The 21864-nt window shown below is 41.4% G+C and overlaps 1 protein-coding gene and 1 long non-coding RNA gene across 7 annotated transcripts in view; one reads left to right on the top strand and one right to left on the bottom strand.

The window, feature by feature from the left end:
• PPP2R2A (protein phosphatase 2 regulatory subunit Balpha) overlaps positions 1-16869 on the top strand; it is a 50276-nt gene extending 33407 nt beyond the window's left edge. For all 6 annotated transcript variants that reach the window (XM_040538126.1, XM_040538127.1, XM_040538128.1 and 3 more), the window contains 8 exons: positions 7115-7212; positions 11538-11703; positions 12304-12416; positions 12768-12945; positions 13787-13951; positions 14575-14744; positions 15412-15503; positions 15881-16869. In XM_040538126.1, the coding sequence (XP_040394060.1) occupies positions 7115-7212; positions 11538-11703; positions 12304-12416; positions 12768-12945; positions 13787-13951; positions 14575-14744; positions 15412-15503; positions 15881-16160 (1262 nt within the window). In that variant the 3' untranslated portion in view covers positions 16161-16869. The remainder of the gene's footprint in view (positions 1-7114; positions 7213-11537; positions 11704-12303; positions 12417-12767; positions 12946-13786; positions 13952-14574; positions 14745-15411; positions 15504-15880) is intronic.
• Positions 1-21864, bottom strand: part of LOC121060388 — a 40225-nt gene that overhangs the window by 17305 nt on the left and 1056 nt on the right. The window contains exon 2 of the long non-coding RNA XR_005814808.1: positions 20244-20386. This is a non-coding gene — a long non-coding RNA (uncharacterized LOC121060388). The remainder of the gene's footprint in view (positions 1-20243; positions 20387-21864) is intronic.

Here is a 21864-nt window from a genome sequence, read left to right as displayed (position 1 = left end):
TTCGCTCTGCTCTTTCCCTGGTGCCTATAGTTGTAATAGTCTGAATCGGGAGCCCTCTTCTCTGCAAACACACATGTATTGTTGCTGTTCCCTAATCTTATTTAAACAGCTTTCCTGTTCTCTTTAACACTTCGCTATCTAGCTTCAGAGATTTAATGTACGTTATATTAGGATTCTCGATACGTGTGATACATTGAAATCATGCAAACAATGGGGTGGTGTTGGGATGACTCGGATGGGCAGAGTGCACTGTGCAGCTTCTTCAAATATTTGAAGCCTTGGAGGAGCTTACTCCAGAGCTATTCTGCTTTTTTCATTTCCAGTTATGACTATTTAGGCATTATGTACTTAATCAGTGAAAAAAACACCAGAGAAAGTCCAATAACAAGTCTCAAACTTCTGTCATTATCTGTCATTTAAGTGAGGGTGTTTAGAAGTCACTTCTACCTAGTGGTCTGAAATGAAGCAGGAGAGTTTTCCTTAACTCTGGGTTAGAAAGGACCAAGCAATTCGTAAGTTATTTCAGACGCCCGAGGTCTGCAAGTTCTGGAGAAATACCCTTGCTCAGTTTTGAGTGTGCTGTCTTTTGTCTTTAGAAATAATCCAGGAAGAAAAGCTCATAATGGTTTTCAATTTCTGTGCTGCTTCCTCAGTTTGAGATGTTTTGAGCTTCCTTGGGTTTTAATGATCCTAAAAGTTAGTTTCTTGAAGTTTACCCATTCCAGATGGGTTCTGAAGTATCCTTGGATGATCAGTTGATGTTTGATTCGATCAAAGCAGCTTCTCCTGTACACAAGGCTGGCAAACTGGGGTCGTGGCCTCCACATTTGGTCAGTGAATTGTCTTTTTACTGCTCAGGACAGAATTACAACCTGTAAGTAATCTGCTCTGCATTGCAGCTGAGCTTTGTTTCAGTTACTCCTTTGGAAAATTCCAGAAATGGTATTTTTGAGCCACTGGGAAGGTGTATAAACAATGAAGGAGCACCAAAATGCTTTTTAATACTACAATTCTTTGTTCAGTCCTTAGAAACATCAGGAGATTGCTCCACTTGTGTAAACATACTGATTTACTTGCTCTCTGCTTAGGCAGCAGATCAACGTGATTCCAAAAACTTGCACAGAAACCTTTTAGGTCTGGTGAAATAAAGACACTCTTTGTTCGCTGCCATGATTGACTTGCTGCTGTAGAGTAGGTGACATGTTTTGCCTACCAAGCATGTTTTATAAGCAGAGTTTAGAAAAAGTTCATGGTACATTAAAATAGATAGCCTCTTCTGTGCTAATAAAATACCTTTTATTCTATTATTGGAAACAAATTTAATAGAGAATTGCTTTTCAGGCTCACAATGGGCCTTCTGGAACCTAAGTCATTGGATTAAAGTATTTTTTGCTTGTTTGGATTGATTAAGTTGTTTTGTTGCCTTATTCCGTAGACTTGTCAACAGTGGGAAAACTTCAGGATAAAAACCAACAAGCTTCTGATGGTTCAGAAAGCCTGCTTGTAATTTTGTCTGATTTTTGTTTAGAATTCCCATACCCTTGCTGAAAAGTGTGTAAAGCCCCTGAAGTGCACGACTGGTTTTCAGTATCTGTCACTGAGTTTCTGCTTTCAAACACTGCTGTTCTTTAAAGTGGGGGGTGGAAAAAGTATTTCAGATGTCAGATGAGTTTATTATTCAGCAGTCTTCAAGCACTGTAATTTACCTATTTTCATTTAAACTGGTCATCTTTCGTAAGCCCTTTGGTCTGGGGCCTCAGTGTTTTATCCTGCTGGACATGGCTACGTTTCTACACAGGGTCCTAGAGTCACGTTATTTCAGCATTCAAGTACCTTTTACTTCTCAAGAAGCAGATGTTGTGTTATCAAACCCAGACTGTGGGCAGTTTTTCTTCCAGGAGGAAGACCTGGGTGCTTTGGAGGTGTTTCAGCTTTGCAAGGTGTGCATTAGGGGGCTGGAAGCAGAACAAAATGCAAGATTCACATGCTAGATTCAGGATTCAAGTGCCACTTTGTATACACTTAGCAGCAAAATGAAGTATGTTAATAAAACAACTGTAAAAGAAAGCACTTTCTAAGCAAGAAATGGAGCTTTTTCTGCATTAGTGATGATAATCTTGGTCTTGGTCCCCCTTAAAAACGTCTTAAAACAGTTGGACTTTCTGGTTTGGTATGAAGGCGAGCTTGGGATCCTGCCTCATGGACATTGTGCAGGATTTTAGTTATATTACTGTTTGTCGGTTTTGTTTTAGTCCCATTTTCCAGCCATTTTATCTGTTTGGTATTTACCTACTCATACTCTACTGGAACTACCTGTGAATTAGTGTGGTACAACACCAGGCTTTTCAGCCCTGTCATTATCTTGTAAGGTGAGTCACCCAAAATAAAAAAAAATCTGTTACAAGAATTGACTAAAAATTCTGCCATTTTTAGAAACTCCTAGGAAGCAAACCAGGCTTGTGTTGGGATGATTCTCTTGCTAGGGTATTACTGGAAGAAATGTCTGCCACCAGTAGGAGCTGCTTGGGAGCTTCTGGCACGGCTCCCTTTCACATGGACTGTGGGCACGTGGCTTTAGCCATCAGCAAGGCTGGAGACAGATGTCTTCCCTGCTCCCCAGCCACTGCCACGAAGTCTCCCCTGTTCTGTCAGAGCTAAACACCTGGCTCTGAGCACTTTTCATTGTGTTCTAGGCAAGTCGGATGTGCCCTGTGTCCGTGTCTACCATGCAAAAAACTACTGCAGTCTCGTGAAGACAAGTGTCTGGACTTTGTGGTAGTTGTGATTTCTGTTGAAGCACTTGCATTAGTGATACATCTTCACATTAATGCATACAAAGCTAGAGCAGGCTGTAAAAATAAAGAACATGAGCAGAAGAAAAAGTAATGTCAGAAGCAGTTGCAAGAGACCAGGTGGTAGCTGCTGCATCTAGGGGGAGTTCCAGGAGGCTTTGAGGGCTCCCTGGAAGTAGCCTCTGCCCTCTGGGTGTGTGGTAGGAGGTCAGGGGCCAGGAGCATCCTCTTGTTTTTCTAGGATGTTCAAGATCACTGGCTCAGTTGCGCTGTGGAGACTTTTCCTGCTTTGGGGGGCTGGAACTGTTCAGTAGTTCTGTGCCTGGTTCGTAGCACTTCAGCCAACCTGCTGCACGTTTTCCCTTTGTGACGTGCAGGCACAATAGCAAATGGACTTCAGGTTGTGCATATTTCTCTTTGCCTTCAGATCAATGAGAGCCATTATTTAGGTCTCAGAAGTGTGTGGACAGTGGTAACAAAAGTGTCTGTGAAGGGATATTTATTGGAACTAAAGGACAACTATATTTAAATGTTCAAGGACAGATTAGGGTAACCTAAAAGTGTCTGCCCCAAGTTGATACATAAGTGATAGACTTAACGCAGGTACTGCAAGAACATGGTGGGACCATAGATGGCCATTTGCATTGGGTTTGGTTTTGTCAGGATGATGTCTGTCGTGTGTGCCTGATGTTGCACTGTAGTGAACATCTGAAACCTCAGCAGCTGAAGTGTCACACTTCATCTTGGTGTCAAAGATGTCCTGAGGTGCTGGGGGGAGAAGATCTGCGCATCTGACCTGTCGAGGCGTGGCTGCTGCGTGTTGGTAACTCCGTGCGAGTCTCCTAACAGATGCTGCTGCTCTAACTGTATCCTGGGGGGGCATGGTTATCAGATGAGGTTCGGGTGGTTACTTATCTCTGGCAGCGGTGCTTGAAGAGGAAGGCACTGAAGTGCATTCGGCGGTAAGCAATGGGATGCGTCCCTTTCTCACAGCCACCGGTGGTAGTGACAGCAGAGCACCGTACACGTCTGCTTCCTGCTGTGTTCCTCCCCAGCGCTGTTTGCACACAGAAAGGATCATGTGCGGGCTCCTGGGCAGGGAGAGCAGCCCTCTGTGTTTGCAAGACTCCCACCTAGAGACCGGAGCAAAAAATAGCACGCCTAAAAGGGAGGAGGCAGAGAAGGCAGCACGATCTATACATGCTCTCTGGCTCGTTGCAGCACTGAAGGACTAAAATAACCCTACACGTAACTATCCTGGGAATTATAGTTACCATTTGAAAAGCAAAGGATAACATTGATTTTTATCTGGCAACAAGGGTGTTAATACAGATGAAAACACACAGGCGAATCAGTGCACTGCGGAAGATGAAATGCTTCCCCTGTCAATTCGCAAACACTATTAAATCCGCCCAGTTCACCACCAGTGCCTTGATGTCTGTCTCTTTCTTTGACCAAGGTATGGGAATACAATATCCTTAACGGTGAGTTATTGGATTTAAAATGCATGATTGGTTGCTTTGTTCTCCTGTACTGATTTTGTGTAAAATATGCATCTCGGTGCTGTTGTAGGACTAGTTGAGAAGAAAGCATTTTTCTGGCTACTTTTCCAGCACGTTTGGTTTTGTCCTTGGAAGGAGAATAGTCCAAGCTCACAGTGTAGAAGGCACATAAAATTCCATAGGTATATCTTGAATTAAAAAATAATTACTTATTTTTCTGTTGTGGTTGCTGATAAGGAATGTATTTTTTCTAATTGAAAATGAAATTGGTCCAAGTACTTGAAAATATCTTCTGCATAGAGCTGGTCACCAGCGAGTTTTGTCAGCACTGTCTGAGCCTGCCGGGTTTTTTGGAGGCGTGGGGGTGTTGGTGCCGAAAGTTCGGTCATGGATGGAGTTGAGCCTATCGACAAAGCAGGAGTTGCATCAACTTCTGCACATCAGTGGTCTCCAAGTTCAGACGAACTTGAAAATTAAAATAAATGCAAAACGTGAGGATGTCTAGAACTGTTAAAGAAAAGTGGTTAGCTTTCTGTGATGTGTGAGAGTTGTATACAATACAGTAAAAAAAGTACATCAGCAAACTGCAGAAAATGGGATTTTCATCCTTTAAATTAGGACTTCTGGCTGCTGTTGCTACAGATTGTAAGGCTCCAATCTGAAGGCCTTTGACCTTGCAAAACTTCTTGGCGGCTTTCATCAAAACTTTCGTCAAAAAGTGCTATGATGAATATGTACTTAGATGTGTATATTTGATTTCTAAGGCAAATTTTTCCTCTTGTGCATACCCACATGTAGGTCTGCTGATACAGTGCTGTGTTATCTTCTGTTTTAACACTGGCTCAGCTTGCAGTGTTGTTTCTGAATGCTTTTCAAAATGGTAATTGTGTGTGTACTTGTCACTGTTAAGAGGTGAGGTATCTTGTTTTTCCTCTAGTAATTAATTCTTAACTTCCTTAAGGTCTTTTCCTGCTAGAGGATTATAGCAGTGGGGAGTGGATACATACAGCATTGTATGGAGCAATCAGAATCAGTTGGGTTTGCACTTCACTTTCTGCACACTAGATTGATGAATTTTATGTTAAGGTTATATATACCTTGTCCACCTGTGAAAGGTACACATCGAATGTCACATCCTCATCTACGTGGGGTGTAGTTTCAAGCCTTACAGATGGGAGAGGAATCACTTGATCTTGTTCAGGGTTCTGTGAACGGATGGACGAAGTAGCAGCTGGCTTCCAGAAGAAAAGCATCCCTCTGTGCACTCAAATCCAGGTTTTACCATCAGTGATCTGGATCCTGGTTTCTCTACATATAGGCTTGTATCATATTTATGTTCCTAACGCAGTGTTCTTGAGGAATTTCAGCCTGTGTGTTTCAGCGCTGCCATATAATCGTGGTGAGGAAGGTCGATGGAGCTAAGATAAACTTGTGCTTATCCCTGGGTCTGTGGCAGTCTGTGCTGTATATTGAAAAATGCAACTGAGCTCCGTGCCAAGATTCTGACTCTGCATCTTTTACCTCTGGGGATGTTGCAGCTGGGGCTGGCCTGCTTGTTGAGGCTGCCTTTGCATTGGGCAGTTCTCAGACGTCTGTGCTGTGTATGTGCTGTGTGCTTGGAGCTGCTGCGTAATGCAGCCAGTAAGGAACAGCTTGCTCATGTCCTCAGAGGCCACCACCCCTGTGTTTAGGACAACCAAGAATGATGTATGTTTCATTTTGCTACTGAAACATGCAAGATTTTTATTCATTTTACTTCAAAATGCAATAACGCCGTTGCTATCTGTAAGATGCGGTTGTTGATAGGATGGTTAGCAGTGGCTTTCAGTTTGTACAGCATGTACTGGGCTTTTCTAAGCTCCGAAACACAAAATGAAAAGCCATCCAAGAGAAAAGCTGGACGCTGCTTGTCTACCGTAGACTAACATGGAAGCGCGATAGCCTGAGTTGTGTATGTACAAAGCGTAGGTACCTGCTTCTGCAGAAACCCCGATTTATGTAGCTCTAATACAGTGCAACTGCAACTTGACATTGGTGTTCACAGAATGGTCTGCCTTCTAATATTTGAAAGTATTGTGGGATGTGTGTGAAAACACGAGTTGTGCTTGAGCTGCGATGTCCTTTATCCTTTTATCTATCTTTTTGCTTTGTAAACAGATCGATTCAGTATTACCCGACTTCTGTCTATGTATATTCACCATTTAGTTTTAGCACCTCATGTAGAAATACCTGGTAATGTAAAGCTTGCTCATCCCAAAAAGGTACTCGGGTTTTTGAGTCAGCCTGTTGAACTTGGAGCCAACTGCAGCTGTTTGTTCCACATCCTTGCATTCCTTAGATGCTGATGTCTGAACAGCTCCACCCTCGGAGTTTTTCCTTTAAGTTCTCAAATGTGTGTAGTCCTTAAAAATAAAAAATCTGATGGGTAGTGGTTGTGTCCAGTTCTTCTATGGGAATGCAGAAAATGTAGCAATACCTGTACACAGAGGCTCACCAATGTTACAGTTTGTACTGAACATCCCTTTCTATCCCTACCCTAGAGCAGATGTCCTAACAAAAACAGTTGTAAGAAGTGACCAGGTAAAGCCTTTAAAATAACTTGCAGACAACTGAACCTCTGCTGCTGAAGTAGTAATGGGTTTTCAAGTATGTAACTTTTACAAGCTACTTCTATATCTTTAAAGGAGCTCCGGCTTGCATTCTATAACCTGAGTATAGGGGAATTGAAGTGTATGGTTTTATCTATAATGGCAGCTTTCTTGATCATTGAGTATTTACAAGAATAATTAATTTCTGGGCTTTATTTTTGTTCCTTTGCAGCGGATATAATTTCTACAGTAGAATTTAACCATTCTGGAGAGTTGTTAGCAACAGGAGACAAAGGAGGTAGAGTCGTCATCTTTCAACAGGAGCAGGAGGTGAGTGATAACTACTTAAAGTACGTTTAGTATTTTCCTCTGTTCCCATTTATTTTGTTTTTAAAGGAAAGGTACATGCTTTTATAACAAACTCCACACAGAGCATATGCTTGCATAATAAGTGATTAAAATAATGAAATGTAAAAGTAAAGGAATTACTGAAAACTTGGTGATGCTGTTAGAAATGACTTCAGTTTTAACACTGTGGCCCTCAGCTGTCGTCCAGGCACTGCTTAAAGTGAGGTGGGGGAGCAAGGGGGAGGGTAGGACACCTGAAGACCTTGGGGAAGCTAAAATTCATCATCTTACAGTGCTCGACTTGGCTGGGATTGTTATTTCAGATCTCACTGTAAGTTGGGGAAATAAGAACCGCTCTTAAATGCGAGTGTAGCTGTGACCTTTTCCATTCTGATATCAATCAGGTAAAATAGTTCAAGGTTCTGTCAACATGGATTCCTTACAAGGGTCTAGGATTTTCTGCTAGTTAAAATGTATCACATGAAAGTCTTAGTGCTAGATGGAATTCTTTTAAAACTGTAGGGCTAGGTCTCCCATGTTGCTTTTGAACTGGAGCTAGAGTTTTTCTTCATGTCCACAGTAATTTTGCTCACATTTGAAATTAGCTTTTAAACTGACTAGCTGCTTTATCTTTTATATGGAACAGTATTTGTTGGTAGCGCTTAATGTCTAATTTAAAGTACAGCACTGGAAAACATGGAGGGAAAGTAAGTTCCAGTTTGACTGACTCCTTTTGGTGGAGTCAAAGCTTGTAGACGTTGGTACCTTGACAGATTGTTTTCCCCACAGAAGGTATGTTTGTGGGTGGGTCTGAGTTGCTGTTTCTGAATATAAACCAAGTTTGAATGGCTGCACTCAATGTACTTTTTAATTTATGCTGTAAATATACTGATTGCAGCTTTTTATTCCCCCATGAGATCTGCTCTCTCTGATGCATCCCATCCCTGCATCAGGTACAGAATTCCTCCATCTCTTCTAGAATGTAGGCATGTACTTAGCTGGCTTTCAGCTGTTTACCCTTGCACCCAAGCAGTGAGGTTACCGAAGACCTGAGTTAGAAAAGAACATCCAGTACAATAGTCTTAGGTCTGTTTCTCAGCAAAGGGATACAAAATCCATTGCTTTGTTTTCTTTTGGTCTTCAGAGGATAACAGGTCACCGTCAAGGCGTGTCTCTGGATGGTTTGAATACTGGAAGTTAGTGTATCCTATTATTAAAATAAGCAATCAGTGTTAGTGTTTGCATATGAGTAATGGCTGAGGCTTATTATTAACCCACCTGGCAACCAAAGCAATCTGTTTTTATCAATAGAGATTACTGAATATTTTTCCGCTACTTTTATTTTCATGTGAAAAGTGCAAGCTTGAAGCTAGATTTTCTAGTTCTAAGCTTTTTATGCAGTGAGTAGCCTAACTAATACTAAAACTAGAGATAAAAGGACTGCTGAAAACTTAATCCACTTCATCTCTTGGATGTGAAGATGAAATATTAAGAATTGAGTGTTTGATCTTGTTGAAGTCTCTATTAGTCTTAGAACATTACAAGATACTGCAATGTCCAAGTGATTTAGGAGCACAGCTTCCAGTTCTGAAAGTAATATAAATGAAGTCACCTGAAGGTTTTATTAAAAATAAACCAAGCCTCTCGCAGTACTGGGGGCTGAAACCTGGCTCTTTTAGGTTATAGGGGTAAGGGTATTTTTTCATTTTATGCTTGTTCTTTTGGTCTTTGTAGAGTTCTAAGACAACTCTTCTGATGCTGAAAGGGTTTCTTCTCCCACCATAAAAGTGGGAAAGCTGAGATGGAGTGTTTGGTTTTAAACCTATAGTTAGAAGTTGACTTGATTAGAATTTATTTACTGAAGAGGGGGGGAGGGGCAAAAAGGCACTTCTGCCATCTCACTGCCTGGAGAATTCGTGCTGTTACTTCTTTCCTTGGCGTTTGATGCAATTTCAGATGTGCAAACCCCAAGAATTAGAATTCCACGGTTCCCCAGCACAAGTTGCTATCTGCTGCTGGTGTGCAGCCACTTGGCTTTGCACGCAGATTGCTTTGGTCAGCTGGTGCCACCTAGCGGGGTGTTCCTGGCTCTTAGCCTCTCACTGGGTTTCTTTGGCCACGGCCTGTGATGAGCACAGCATGTAGGGGGGTATCCTTACTGTAATCTTCCTGTAGCTCATAATCAGCCACAAACTCTTGGGGCATTAGTTTGCTCGCATCCCTTATGGACCCTTTAATGTAGCTAAAGGCTTAAATGGCTTACTGCATGTTCTCAAGTAAGTTGGCTTCAAATATTTGACTTTTTTATGCATAACCCGTGGTTCATGCCCTTCTGATCTGTGAGTCTGGGTGTAGTAAGAAGGCTACCACACTGAGCTGCACGGGATTTGGACAGTTTCATTCCTTGGTGTTGGGGCAGCGAGCAGCAGGGACTGGTTTCCCTGCCACAGCAGGTGGTTGTGCCATGGGTCTGACTGGCTAGGGTAAGTTTTATATAAAAGATGGTCCACGAGATCATTGTTTTTAAGTCTTCTGGTTGGATTTACATCCTACCTTCTGTCACGCTGCATTCCTGAGTCATTTACAGACCATAAAAACAGAAGCACTCTAAAGTTACACAGGGCTGTGCAGCACCCCCCACCAAAATGCTGCTGCCTCTGGGCTGGAATGTGGCAGCCCTTCTGCGGAGCAAAGCAAGTGGCATTACGTAGGTGTCAGGCAGGAAATGAATACTGGCTCTAATTGAAACTGAAGGCGGGATTTGCGTAGGCAGCCTGCAATTACCTAAATTGGAATTTAACATAAGGCACTTGGGCCAGTACGTAGTCTTGTTTGGAGTTTTAAGCGTGCTGTGTGATGATCTGATGGTCGAAAGTTTGCTTTCCATCCCAAGGATGGACTTCGTGTACGACTGATTATAAATATTCTAGTCCTGTAGAGCTTTAACAGAATACACCAGAAATGTGTTTAAGACTGAATCATTATGGTAAGTATGGAGCCGAAGGAAAGGTCACTGAATCATGACCAGCACTTCCTAAAGCTCAAGAGATTTTCTTTAGAAGCTGCCTATTGAATGCAGCAACCCTGCTGAACTTGTTAGGTCTAACAGAAACTTGGAACAAAGTTCCTTCCGTTCTCTGAGGTGGGAAAGCCAGCATAATTGGATAGGTGTGGTACAATATTCTAGTGCCAAATTATTTCTAAGGCGTTTTTTCCACTTTTCCCTTCCCCTGAAGCTTATTGTAAAATGTGAGGATTCCTGCCAGCCATTAATGGCAGGGTATGAAGCAAGAGACAGTGATGCAGGGAATGTGACAAATGTGGGCTAGCAAGGATCGTATCGAGAAGCACGTCCTAGTGAGGCATTAAGGGATGAAACGAATGGATGGACGTGAGGTGCACCGGGGAAGGAGCGAAGTCCCTAGTCGAGAACATATCACGGGAAAGGAATCTCATGGTGCAACCTCCTGAAACGGGTGGAACGGGAATCTAGCACAAAATAAAGCCTGAACTCATCTCAGGTACACCGAGTGAGCATTGCTTCAAAGGGGCTACAGTATTGCCACCGTACCCGTCGGAGGGAATGCAAGGTTCCATCCCTGCAGTGGTGTTAGAGCTCAGAAGCTGCTGCCTGAAACAAAGCCTTTAGAAAGAAGAAGAATTGTGCAAGTTTGGAGGTTTTTAGTGTGTCAAACAGGGTAGCTGCTGTTGTGACTTCTTGTGTCAAAGATGTATTCATCAGATGTTAAGGTTTTTTTTCCATCAGAGTGAGGAAGAAGCAGAAGCTTATTAAACAGCTCAGAAGTTTGCAGGGAGTGGCGAGATTATAAAGCAGACTAGACTGGCAGAGCTGTGTGTAGAGGTGACAGGTAGGAATCTTGCGATGAGCACAGCGAGCTGAGCTTACCACAGAGTGTTTACATGTGACTGCTTCTTTCTTGGGGAATATCGTCCTTACAGGTGGGAAAAATAAAGCTTGACTTCTTTTAAGCAAATAAACTTAACATTCGTGTTGAGGTGAAACTTTAATTCTGAGCAGCTGAATTTATGAACTAATGTGAAAGGGGAAAGTGAACTTGTAATTCACGTGGTGAAGGGAGTTTCTGAAAACTGTAATAATCAGGAGCTGCTGCAGTAAGTAGCTTTTCACTGATGTAGAGTGTAGAAGTCTTAACCTACTCTTATGCTAGCTAGCAGTGTGCCTGCGTATCTCACTGTGTAAATATCTAGTTCTGGCTTCTGCCTGCAGCCTCGTAAAGTGTTCTGTACATTGCATCCATATCTTGATCATTTAATTTTCTTTTTAGAACAAAACCCAGTCTCACAGTAGGGGAGAATACAATGTTTACAGTACCTTTCAAAGCCATGAACCAGAGTTTGACTACTTGAAAAGTTTAGAAATTGAAGAGAAGATCAACAAAATTAGGTGGTTACCCCAGAAAAATGCTGCTCAGTTTTTATTGTCTACAAATGGTAAGTTTTGACTTCACTGTGAATTTTACACAGTAACGTGTTGTTACATAGCCTGGCTGTTGGGATTTTATCTAATCCTCCTCGCTTTCAAAAGGCTGGAAGCAAGTTTGTTTTAAATGCAGATATCTACGGATATGGTTGCAGAAGAATTATGCTGCTTACCTGTCTTGCCGTTCCATCTTACCTGGGAACAGCAGCCCCATGACATGGAGTGGTGTATTAGAGATTTCCTACTTGCTTTACAGCAGAGGAGCTTAGCTAATCTGTCATTCAGTACCTTTATGTGTATAACTGTGAGAGAGCTTGCATTAGTCATTCATAACAAGCCAAACTGAAACTTGCTCTAACTTTTTAAGAAAAGAACAAACTGTGGAGGAGGTCTTTTTAATGCTTTTCATAATGTCTTGTTTTCTTTGTGTAATTTTGAGATGAAGCAAAATTTCTATCCAAATGAGGTCCCGATCTCCAAGCAGTATTTTTGTCTTTTTTGGTATGCGTAGGTGGTCTTGTATTATTAGAGTGTTCATGTTAAAGTGCATCAGGTGAAGACTGGTGCCTTTGCTAGAGCTTTGATTTGCAGCTGTGGCTCTTTCTTTGCAGATAAAACAATAAAGTTATGGAAAATCAGTGAAAGGGACAAAAGACCAGAAGGCTATAACTTAAAGGAAGAAGATGGACGGTATAGGGATCCTACTACAGTTACAACACTACGGGTGAGTGAATGAGCCATCACTGGTCTCACATGAGGCCAGCTGCACGTGCATTTTAGGAAGGTGCATGTATGCATTTGAGTGTTCTCTTCTGAAGGTATGCAGGCTGGCACGTGGCTCAGTAGTTGCCCCATTGTGTGGTAAACTCCATCTTCTGTGATGCCCCAGGTGTTGTCCAGTGAAACCCTAATTTTGTGCCTGCCATTTTGCAGGCACGTTTACTTCTGAGATGATTTTGAGAGGTTTTAATGAGCGTATTGTATTAAAGGACCATGAGTGCTGATGTTTCTGCATGGCACTTGCATATACTCAGTACACTTACATCTCAAACTTCTGTTGCTTTATGTCTTGCAGGTGCCAGTATTCAGGCCCATGGACCTCATGGTTGAAGCTAGTCCACGAAGAATATTTGCCAATGCTCACACGTATCACATCAATTCCATCTCCATTAATAGTGACTATGAAACATACTTATCTGCAGATGACTTGCGTATTAATCTGTGGCACCTAGAAATTACAGACAGAAGTTTTAGTATCTTTTTGGCATTGATTTGTATGGTGGGAATGATTCGGTTACAGCAAAACTATTGTGTTTGTTTTTCCTTTTATGAAAAGTTTCTGTACAGCATGTTTCTCCACTTCCTGGTTTTGGAGCAATATGAGCAGAGCTTGTTACGTGCGTGGTGAAAAACAGGCACTCCTAAAGGAGGAAAAAAAGCTTAAGGCTTCAAGTTAAACAAGCAATTTTGGAAGGCAGCGGTATAATAAGCTGTCCTGTGAAAATTTTCTTGACTTGCAGTTTAAAACGAGGAGTCAGACAAGGATCATTCTCTGTTCTTTTTATCGTACAATATCAGCCATTTCCATATGTGTACCTGTGAACATTGCAGGCAGTAGGATCATAGGAGTATGTATTCAGCCCCGTTACTGGGAGCAGAGGCTTGATCAGTAAGATCCTAAGCAGAAGTCACACGTCTGCTTTATAAGGTAGCAGTGTAAGTGGAATTTAAGCAAAACTCTAGCTGACAAAACTTAAGTGACATCTGTACTAGAGAATTACTGCTGGAGTGGAGCAAAATATTAAACAGGCTTTTTTTTAAGAAAAACTTCAAGCTATGTTACAGCCTTGCTTTCTAGACAAGTTGTGGGACTTGATCTTATTTTTTTTATCCAGTTTGTGACTGGCTCCCGTAGCCTTTGGCATCAAATTCTTGTCCCGCTTCCAGATCTCAAGCATTGTGTTCCTTTGTTTTTGTTGGCTTGTTTTAATTCTATTTGGCTATTTCAGATGTATTTTGATGAATTGTTGAATACCTTTAAACTGAAAAATATGTTGTGAAAACTGGAGAAAATTCCTTAACAAAATGGTATAGATATTGTAGATATTAAGCCTGCCAACATGGAAGAGCTGACAGAGGTGATAACAGCTGCAGAGTTCCACCCAAACAGCTGTAATACATTTGTATACAGCAGCAGTAAAGGAACGATTCGTCTCTGTGATATGAGAGCATCAGCACTCTGTGACAGACATTCGAAATGTAAGTTCTGTTGTTTGTCTTCTGTGGAGTACGATGTCTTGCTGCTAGGTGAAACTGTGCTCTCATGTATACATTAAAATGTTAAACAGGAAGTTGTGTTAAAATATTGAGCTGCAAAGTGTGTTTGTGTGCATGCATATATAAATAAATAAAGTAGATCCAAAACCTGAAATCTAAATGAGTCCTAAAATCAGATTCATATTTTTTTCAGAATAAAAGTAGTGAGTAAAATTACTAGCAGCTTAAGCTGGGGTGTCTGCCTAGACAGCAGGACTAAGAATAGCTTTCTGCAGACTTTCTTAAGTCAAATACTGACTGAGAATGTTTGGTCTGTGCTTGAAACTGGAAATCTTACATGTGTGAATGAAGTGTCCAAATACTACCAAGCAGTTTGCTTATTTAGAAGCTGACCTTGATTTGCAATGACAGTAGAGGATTTCAGAGTACGGCAACCATAAAACACCTTTCAATGAGAGAGTTTTATAATACATAACTTAGGCAGACTAGCCCAACATGGCAAGTGTGTTGTAAAAAAATTAACCTAATTAACCTAATTTTGGTGTGTCTTTTACTGGGAGAGATGTAAACTTACCTCTTGAAATGCCTGCCTTATTTTTGTACAGTGTTTGAAGAACCAGAAGATCCTAGCAACAGATCATTTTTCTCTGAAATCATCTCTTCCATATCTGATGTCAAATTTAGCCATAGTGGTCGTTACATGATGACTAGAGATTATCTGTCAGTGAAGATCTGGGATTTAAATATGGAAAACAGACCTGTGGAAACATACCAGGTATTTGATGAAAAAATTATATGCTAGAAGTTAAAAGCTTGAAGGACACTGAGTCTTATTAATAGTCTTGATGTAGCAGTTAAAACTTTGTAAATCTCTACATCCAGACAAAGCATCTGTGAGATGAGCAGGTTCCACACGTGTGCTAAAGGATCTTGCTATTTGCAGGCTGATTGCAGAACCCAAAACTTTGTTTGGGTATTAAAGTCTCTCTTAGATAGCGGAAATGGGGGAAAGGTAATGTTCAGCTGTGAGACAGCACATCTCTTTTACAGCCTTCAGTTGACTTTATATTGACCTGTTCTTTCCTGGAAAAAAATGTAGGTAAAACCTTTTCTTTGCAGAAAAGGCTTCTACTTGACACTGAGGATTGCTGCAGCGTTCAAGCATTTTAAAGAGTTGTAGACATCTTTTCCCTGCCCAGAGTCATCTGCTACTATTTATGTGCATTTTTGAAACCTCCGTAGAGCAGACTACGTTAATTCATGGGTCGCTTTGTTTTGCTCTTTGGACAGTCAAAGGAGGGAGCTGTGTATGCCCCTGTGAGTAGGGTGTAAGCACTATGTCAATGTCAGATACAGAGTTGGTTTTGGAACATAACTTAGGAAGGCTATTTTACAGGTGTGTCATGTTCCAAAATTATTCAGTTTATCTAACTTTTTTCCAGGTGCATGAATACCTCAGAAGTAAACTTTGTTCACTGTATGAAAACGATTGCATTTTTGACAAATTTGAATGCTGCTGGAATGGATCAGACAGGTAAGTTTAATCTTCTCTATATGCACTGAAGACATTTCCACATTTTTTTCAAAGCAGGCAGCTGAAGCATGGCCTCAAATGCATTTTTATTCCTGAACTGGCTTGGATAGTACTTTTGTACTTTGATAGACACTAACATGTTAGCCTTAACCTCCCCATGTTGTAGCAAAAGGGCAAATTAAAGAAAAAGATACCCATCTTTAAAATGTTTTAAACATTCAGATGCTGCCTTACGTTCAGTTGATATTGTAGAAGGTATGGGAAAGGATGTTTGCTGCCCTTATGTATAATAAGGCAGGACCTTAGGTGGGACCCTGCAGTTTAACAGGAGTTCTTTTCAACTGAACTTTTGCTTTCTTCCTTCCCCTTCTCTGCAGCATTGTCATGACAGGATCTTACAACAACTTCTTCAGAATGTTTGACAGAAACACAAAGCGAGACATCACCTTAGAGGCATCACGGGAAAACAATAAGCCCCGTACGGTTTTGAAGCCACGTAAAGTATGCGCGAGTGGTAAGCGAAAGAAGGATGAAATTAGCGTTGACAGCCTAGACTTCAACAAGAAGATTCTACACACAGCCTGGCATCCCAAGGAAAACATCATTGCTGTAGCTACTACAAACAACTTGTATATATTTCAAGACAAAATGAATTAGGGTTGGCATTCCTAACTGAAGAGTCCACTTCCTGCATAGTTGAAATAGTTGAATCTAGCATTTGTACCTGTAAACAAAAGCGAATGAGGTCCATTATGGCACCCCTTTCCAGTGTTTAAAAATGTGCCATATGACAACACACTTTTATAGCTACATGGGGAAAACTCTGTCAATCTGTCACCGAGTTCTCCATGTCTGCTAGCCATTTAGGTGAGGATAGGGCACTTTTTAATTTAAATGACTACTTGCACCATCTTGCCTAATGGACTAGATTGGACTGTATCAACATCGGTTTACTCCACTTTTTATGCCTTCCATTGTGATGACGTCAAACACAGGGAAAGCCTTCAATCATGCTATGGGATTTAATTGTGTAACCTCATTACTGTATCATTTGTGGCCCCCTTTTTTTATTAAATACAGCTCATTCTTGCTGTGGCTTGTAGCATTCCTCCTTCTGGCCTCCTGGACTCCCCCTTTCCCTTTCATCCCCCTCCACCTAGCCCTGGTGGTGGTGTATAGAGAAAAACAAAAAAAAAACAAAATAAAGCACATGAAATGGGTCCGTTTGGGGTCAGTGGTAAAGGGGGTCTGTGTTGCAACAAATGTTTTAATAAACAGTTGACTGTAATCACTCCTTGCCATGTCTGGCACCAAAAAAGAGAAAATAAGGAAAAAAAACTACTGAATAAAAGTGACAAAGAATGGAGAATCTGTTTTCTTTTTTTAATCTACCTCTTTATACAAATACTCTGTGTTTTACCTTAGATGCATGAAAATAAAATGATGTTTTTTGTAATGATTTTAACCAGTATTAATTATTTTTCATGGGAACGAAGAGAGGGAGGGATTTCACGAGTATCCGCATTCATTTGTGAATGACAACGATACCAGCCTTAGCGTGTGTGACCACTTGCATTTTGCAATCACGAACTGCTGTCAGATTTTCTGTAATCTGAACAGGTCAGGTACTGCTCCAGTATCCTTAAAGGCTCGCTCTTAAAGCTGTTGCTTAAGTTGGAACGGGAATAAAAGTTGCAGGTTTAAAACCTGTGTTATGGGACTCACTTTTTAATGCTCAGTTTCATCTGGTTTCTTAATGCCTTGTTTTGGGATGCAATACCTTTAATGCCTTGTTTAGAGTACAAAGTCCCCTGTGGCTTTTTAACGAGTTGTTTGAATTCTTGTCTAGCAGTATGATGTTACGTAGTTCAAGATACCAAGTGATTACGTAGATAACTACTACGCTGCATTCTGAGATGCTCTATTTTCCTGTATTTTATTGTATCAGTAACTGAGTGGAAATGTAGTTTTACCATGCAAGTGTTTCTGGCTTTTGGCTTTGCAAAGTTACTGCACTTACAGAAGCGTTAAGTGGTGCAACGATCAGAAAATACGTGGAGTACAGAAGCTGCATGAAATATATGTTCATAGCTTTTTGAGAGATTTAAACTCTTCAGCAAATAAGGCTTATCCAAAGATGAACTGATGCTTTATAAGGCTCATGAGTTTTTACCTCCAGATATTTTTGCTAATTGTGTTTTTAGGTTTACTCTTCCTTCAAGGAAATGTTCAGAATGAAGCTTAAAGTCGTGGTGAACTTACCTTGAGTGGGAGGACTTTCACTTTTCAGTTCCCTAGATTTAAATTATTTCTGTGGCTTAGTTATAGATAGCTATTATAATGCCTCTCTGATTTGATCAACTAAGATACTGTTACTGCTGTAAAATTATGGCTGGGTTAGACATTGTTAACAAGACTACTCTTGCAACCATACTTTAATTTCTTTTAGTCCTTGTGCAGTGGTTTGAAACTGTAAAGATGATAATATTAGATCTGGTTCTCTTCAATACAGTATGTGTTTTGTAACATGCATGCCTGCCCATGAGCCTTTGTAAGGATTTTACCATTTTCACCTGTTAGCCTTGTGTAAAAAGAAAAAAAGAAAACCCTCCCCCAGGGACAGCAGCTGTTTATCCAATGGGTGAATAAACCCACAGGCCCTACCCCCACTTACACAGCATGTGACTAATTTTACTCAAATCCTTATACTTGCTAACAGTGAAGGAAACAACTTGTTTTAGAGGTGTTTTACAGGGTCAGGGCCAAGGTTTATCCGTTACCTTATCACAAGGGCAAAGGGGTAACCAGACTGCTCCAGCATCAGAGCTGGTAAAAATTCATCTCCATTTCTGCCAAAAAGGGCGTAGGTTTAATTGCTATTTTGGGAAGATTGAGCTTTGTGGTAGCGAGCCTGCTGCTCTGACATGTCTCTCTATCCTGAACGATGCACTGAACGCACGACAAGCTGCTTAGCACAGACAGAAGGGAGGATACAAAGAAGATGCAGAAGTGAGCAGGCAGAGGTGGCTTAGATCAAAGTGCAGCCTTCTAGCAATACTACACTCAAGTACAACTGCCTCTTGGACCTCAGCTGTGCATGTTGGGTTTCAGGATTTCTAAAGCTATCTTGGGAAAGATTTTTGTTCTTATCAGTAGTGGTGATCCCTGGCATGTCACCTGAGGCTTAGTACTACCCTCAACAAAACCAGCTACTGACTTTGGTGTCATACTATCCAACTAGGTAATTCTTTAAACACTGTCCATTGACATATGCTGTAAATCTTATATTTTATTAATAAAAGTATGCATAGAACACATTTTGTCAGGTTGCTTTTTATCTTCCATCCCCTCCCTTTCATCCCATCCCTTTCCTTTCCTCTATTTACAGGCATTTTTAAAATTACTCATCCCCTCCCTACTGCACCCTGACTAGTGCCCCATTTTGCTGGCTTCCCCGATGTTATTTCTGGGCCTGAGCCCAGAGCGCTCGCCAGACGGGGTGGGTGGGTGCTAAGGTAACTGCCCTCCTCCAGTGTGCGCAGTGACAGAAAGGCAGCTGCTCCCTTCTAGTGCTTTCTCCCAGTTCCCAGTGTAAGCAGTTTTTCAGTACTCAGCCCTTGAATACTGGGCCAAATGCAGAAGAGGAGTCGTGTTCCCATCCCCAGCATCCCTCCTGAAGCTAGTGGTGCTACCTAAATGCAGACAACTGCCACTGAGGCGGTGAGCATCTGCAGAATGACAGCCCTACTTCACAGCGATACTGTCAAGGATTAACGTGCAGCCTAAGCTGGCTATCTGGTGTGGGGCTGCAGTGTGGGTTAGCTGTGGCCGAAGTCCCTTCGTTTCCGTGCTGAGAAGTGGCTAATGCCTTTAAAACGTGTCGAACGTGCTTTTAATTTTGATACATGTATTTATTCTGTTATTCTCAGCCTGACTTGGAAAAGCAAAGGGTTAGTGCTGATGAGCAGACACTGGTACTTCCCTCTCAGAGAGGGGCTGTTGGAACACCAATAATATTCTTGTTGGCTGCTCTGGAAGTGAGTGGTCTGAGGTGTGACATAGCTAGGAAGAATTATTTCCTGTGCACTGGATTTCGTCTCTTCATTTCATCTCTGGCATTGCTGCCATGCACCTCTGACTTTGTGTACTGGATGTTTCCTTTTTGCCCTTGCCCACATAATGAGCTGCTGTAAGCTGGAGCACCAGTGGGTTGGATTGGGGTAGGGAGAGGTGTGCTGGAAATGAGGTTGGTGTGTAATGACTATCGGTGTGTTGAATAATTTGTATTGTTTGCTCATTGCAAGTGCTTGTTTAACCTGGTACAGAAAGGTTTGGGCTTGTAGAGAAAGGAGTGGTAGAAGAAAGTCATAGCAGCGGTTGGAACAGAAACAGCAAGCATTTCTCGTGGGGTAAGGCTCGGAACCAGGAAACAGCATGAATTTTCTACGCAACCTGCCTCTGAATTCTAACAATCTTGACCTTTTGCAAACAATTCAGCTATTTCTCCATCACAAGAAAAAACATTTATTTTTTTTTAAATGCAGGTTTTTCTGTATTGGTGCCCTCCGCTAGGAGGCAAAACGTTACCAGAGAGAGGTGGATGCTTCAAAAGTGCAAGGGAGCAAGGTTAGATGATGTGACTATCTGTAGCAATCTTTTTTGGAGGTCGTCTCCAAGGTCTGTATGTTTGATCAGTCATTGCTAAATACAAAATATCGAGAAAGTATTTCCAGTACTTACTGCTACCTCCAGCGTAAAGAAAGCTGCCTAGGTTGTCCCACAGGACAAAGCCTCCCGTTGTGTTTGCCTGCTGTCCGCTGGTGTGATGTCTGGCAGCTGGGTACTATCCTTGCTGTTACAAACTTGCTGCTTAACTCTGAGCCCTAGGATCAAAAATTAAAAGTAAAGAAGAATTTAGGTTTCCTATACCCAGGATATTCATACTGAGGGGTAGCATTCACTTTACCAACAGGTTAACATTTTTTCAGGTTTTGGGCACAGAAATACTAAACGAAGAAAATAAAAACAGTTGCTGTTTATGATTTTAGATCATTCTTTCCTTAAATTGCTTCCAACAGGTAGAAGAACATTGTGGACCCACAAGCATAAAATTGTGCAATTAGCTTAGCTCAGCTCATGGAGATAAATCAGGTGGCTTGTTACACGTTTGACTTGAATTGACTTAAAGACTTTCTGTAAGAAAAAACTTTTTATTGCTCTTTGGTACAAGAGGCCTTTCACAGGAATTTACAGCCATTGTTTCTCTTCCATTATCATGTGGCTTTCTGTCCCTCCAACCTAGCTATTGTCATAGCATTTTCCATCCAAGGATTCAAATTACTTTACAAACATTAATTACATCATTCAACTGCCTTAAGGAACCTGTGTAGTGGTTAGAGAACAGGGCTGAAAGTCAGGACTTCTGAATGCTATTTCTGGCTCCGCATTGACTCACGCTATAATCTTGATTAATTTATTTCTGACTCAGAAACTTTAATAGTCCCACTTTGCTGATAAATATTCATGCCACAGGTATTACGGCAAATGCTTCCCGAGTGATGGAGACGACAAGTACGCGTGATGCTAGCCCGTGATTGGTAGGATTGCAAAGCAGGATGGGGCTCCCTCGGCAGGTTTCCTATTCAGAACTGTCAGTAGCTCAGGGTTCCGTCTCAATCTAGAACGCATCTGTGGCCTTCTACCTGTAAAGAGGTTTTCTTAAATTATCTGAATTGTCATCACCTTCTCACTACATAGAGCTAATTCTGTTCCAGTGATATCCAAGGGGCGTCCAGATTTTCCACGAGATTAGATGTTTGCTACAGTCAAGAAGTGTACACAGTCAGTTTTGTGAGAAGGGTCAGCGTTACCTGAGGTGGATTTCAAATCTCCACATGTCAATGTTTGGATGCTTGTTAGCATAGTTCGTCTTCTGATGAACAGAAGAAAAAAAAATCTAATAATCTAGTCTGGGATAACTGTGACAATTGCAAATGTGTGGTTTCTAGCTTGAAAAAGTTCTGATGAGTGATTTGTTTTTGCATGTGTAATAGGGAGATAAAAATAAATGAACAGAAATGGGTTCGTGTGACTTAATTTCAGTCTGATGGCGTTACTGATACTGAACTATTGTGACTGAAGTTAAAAAACAAACAACAAAAAAAAACAATGACACCTCCCCCCCCAGTTTATATTCTCATGGCTGCTGGTGGGATGGGTTTGTGATGTCGGGAAGAGAAATGCTGGCGTGTATTAGTGTGGGATGGGGCTGTTATTGAGCTCCACCAAGATTCTAGGCCTCAAAACATACCCTGAAGTGTAAACGATGTCCAATGGAATGAAGTTAGTAAAACTAATTTCT

Source organism: Cygnus olor, chromosome 27 (genome assembly GCF_009769625.2).
Source record: "Cygnus olor isolate bCygOlo1 chromosome 27, bCygOlo1.pri.v2, whole genome shotgun sequence".
Lineage (NCBI taxonomy): Eukaryota > Metazoa > Chordata > Aves > Anseriformes > Anatidae > Cygnus > Cygnus olor.
This window is presented reverse-complemented; position numbering and strand designations above follow the sequence as displayed.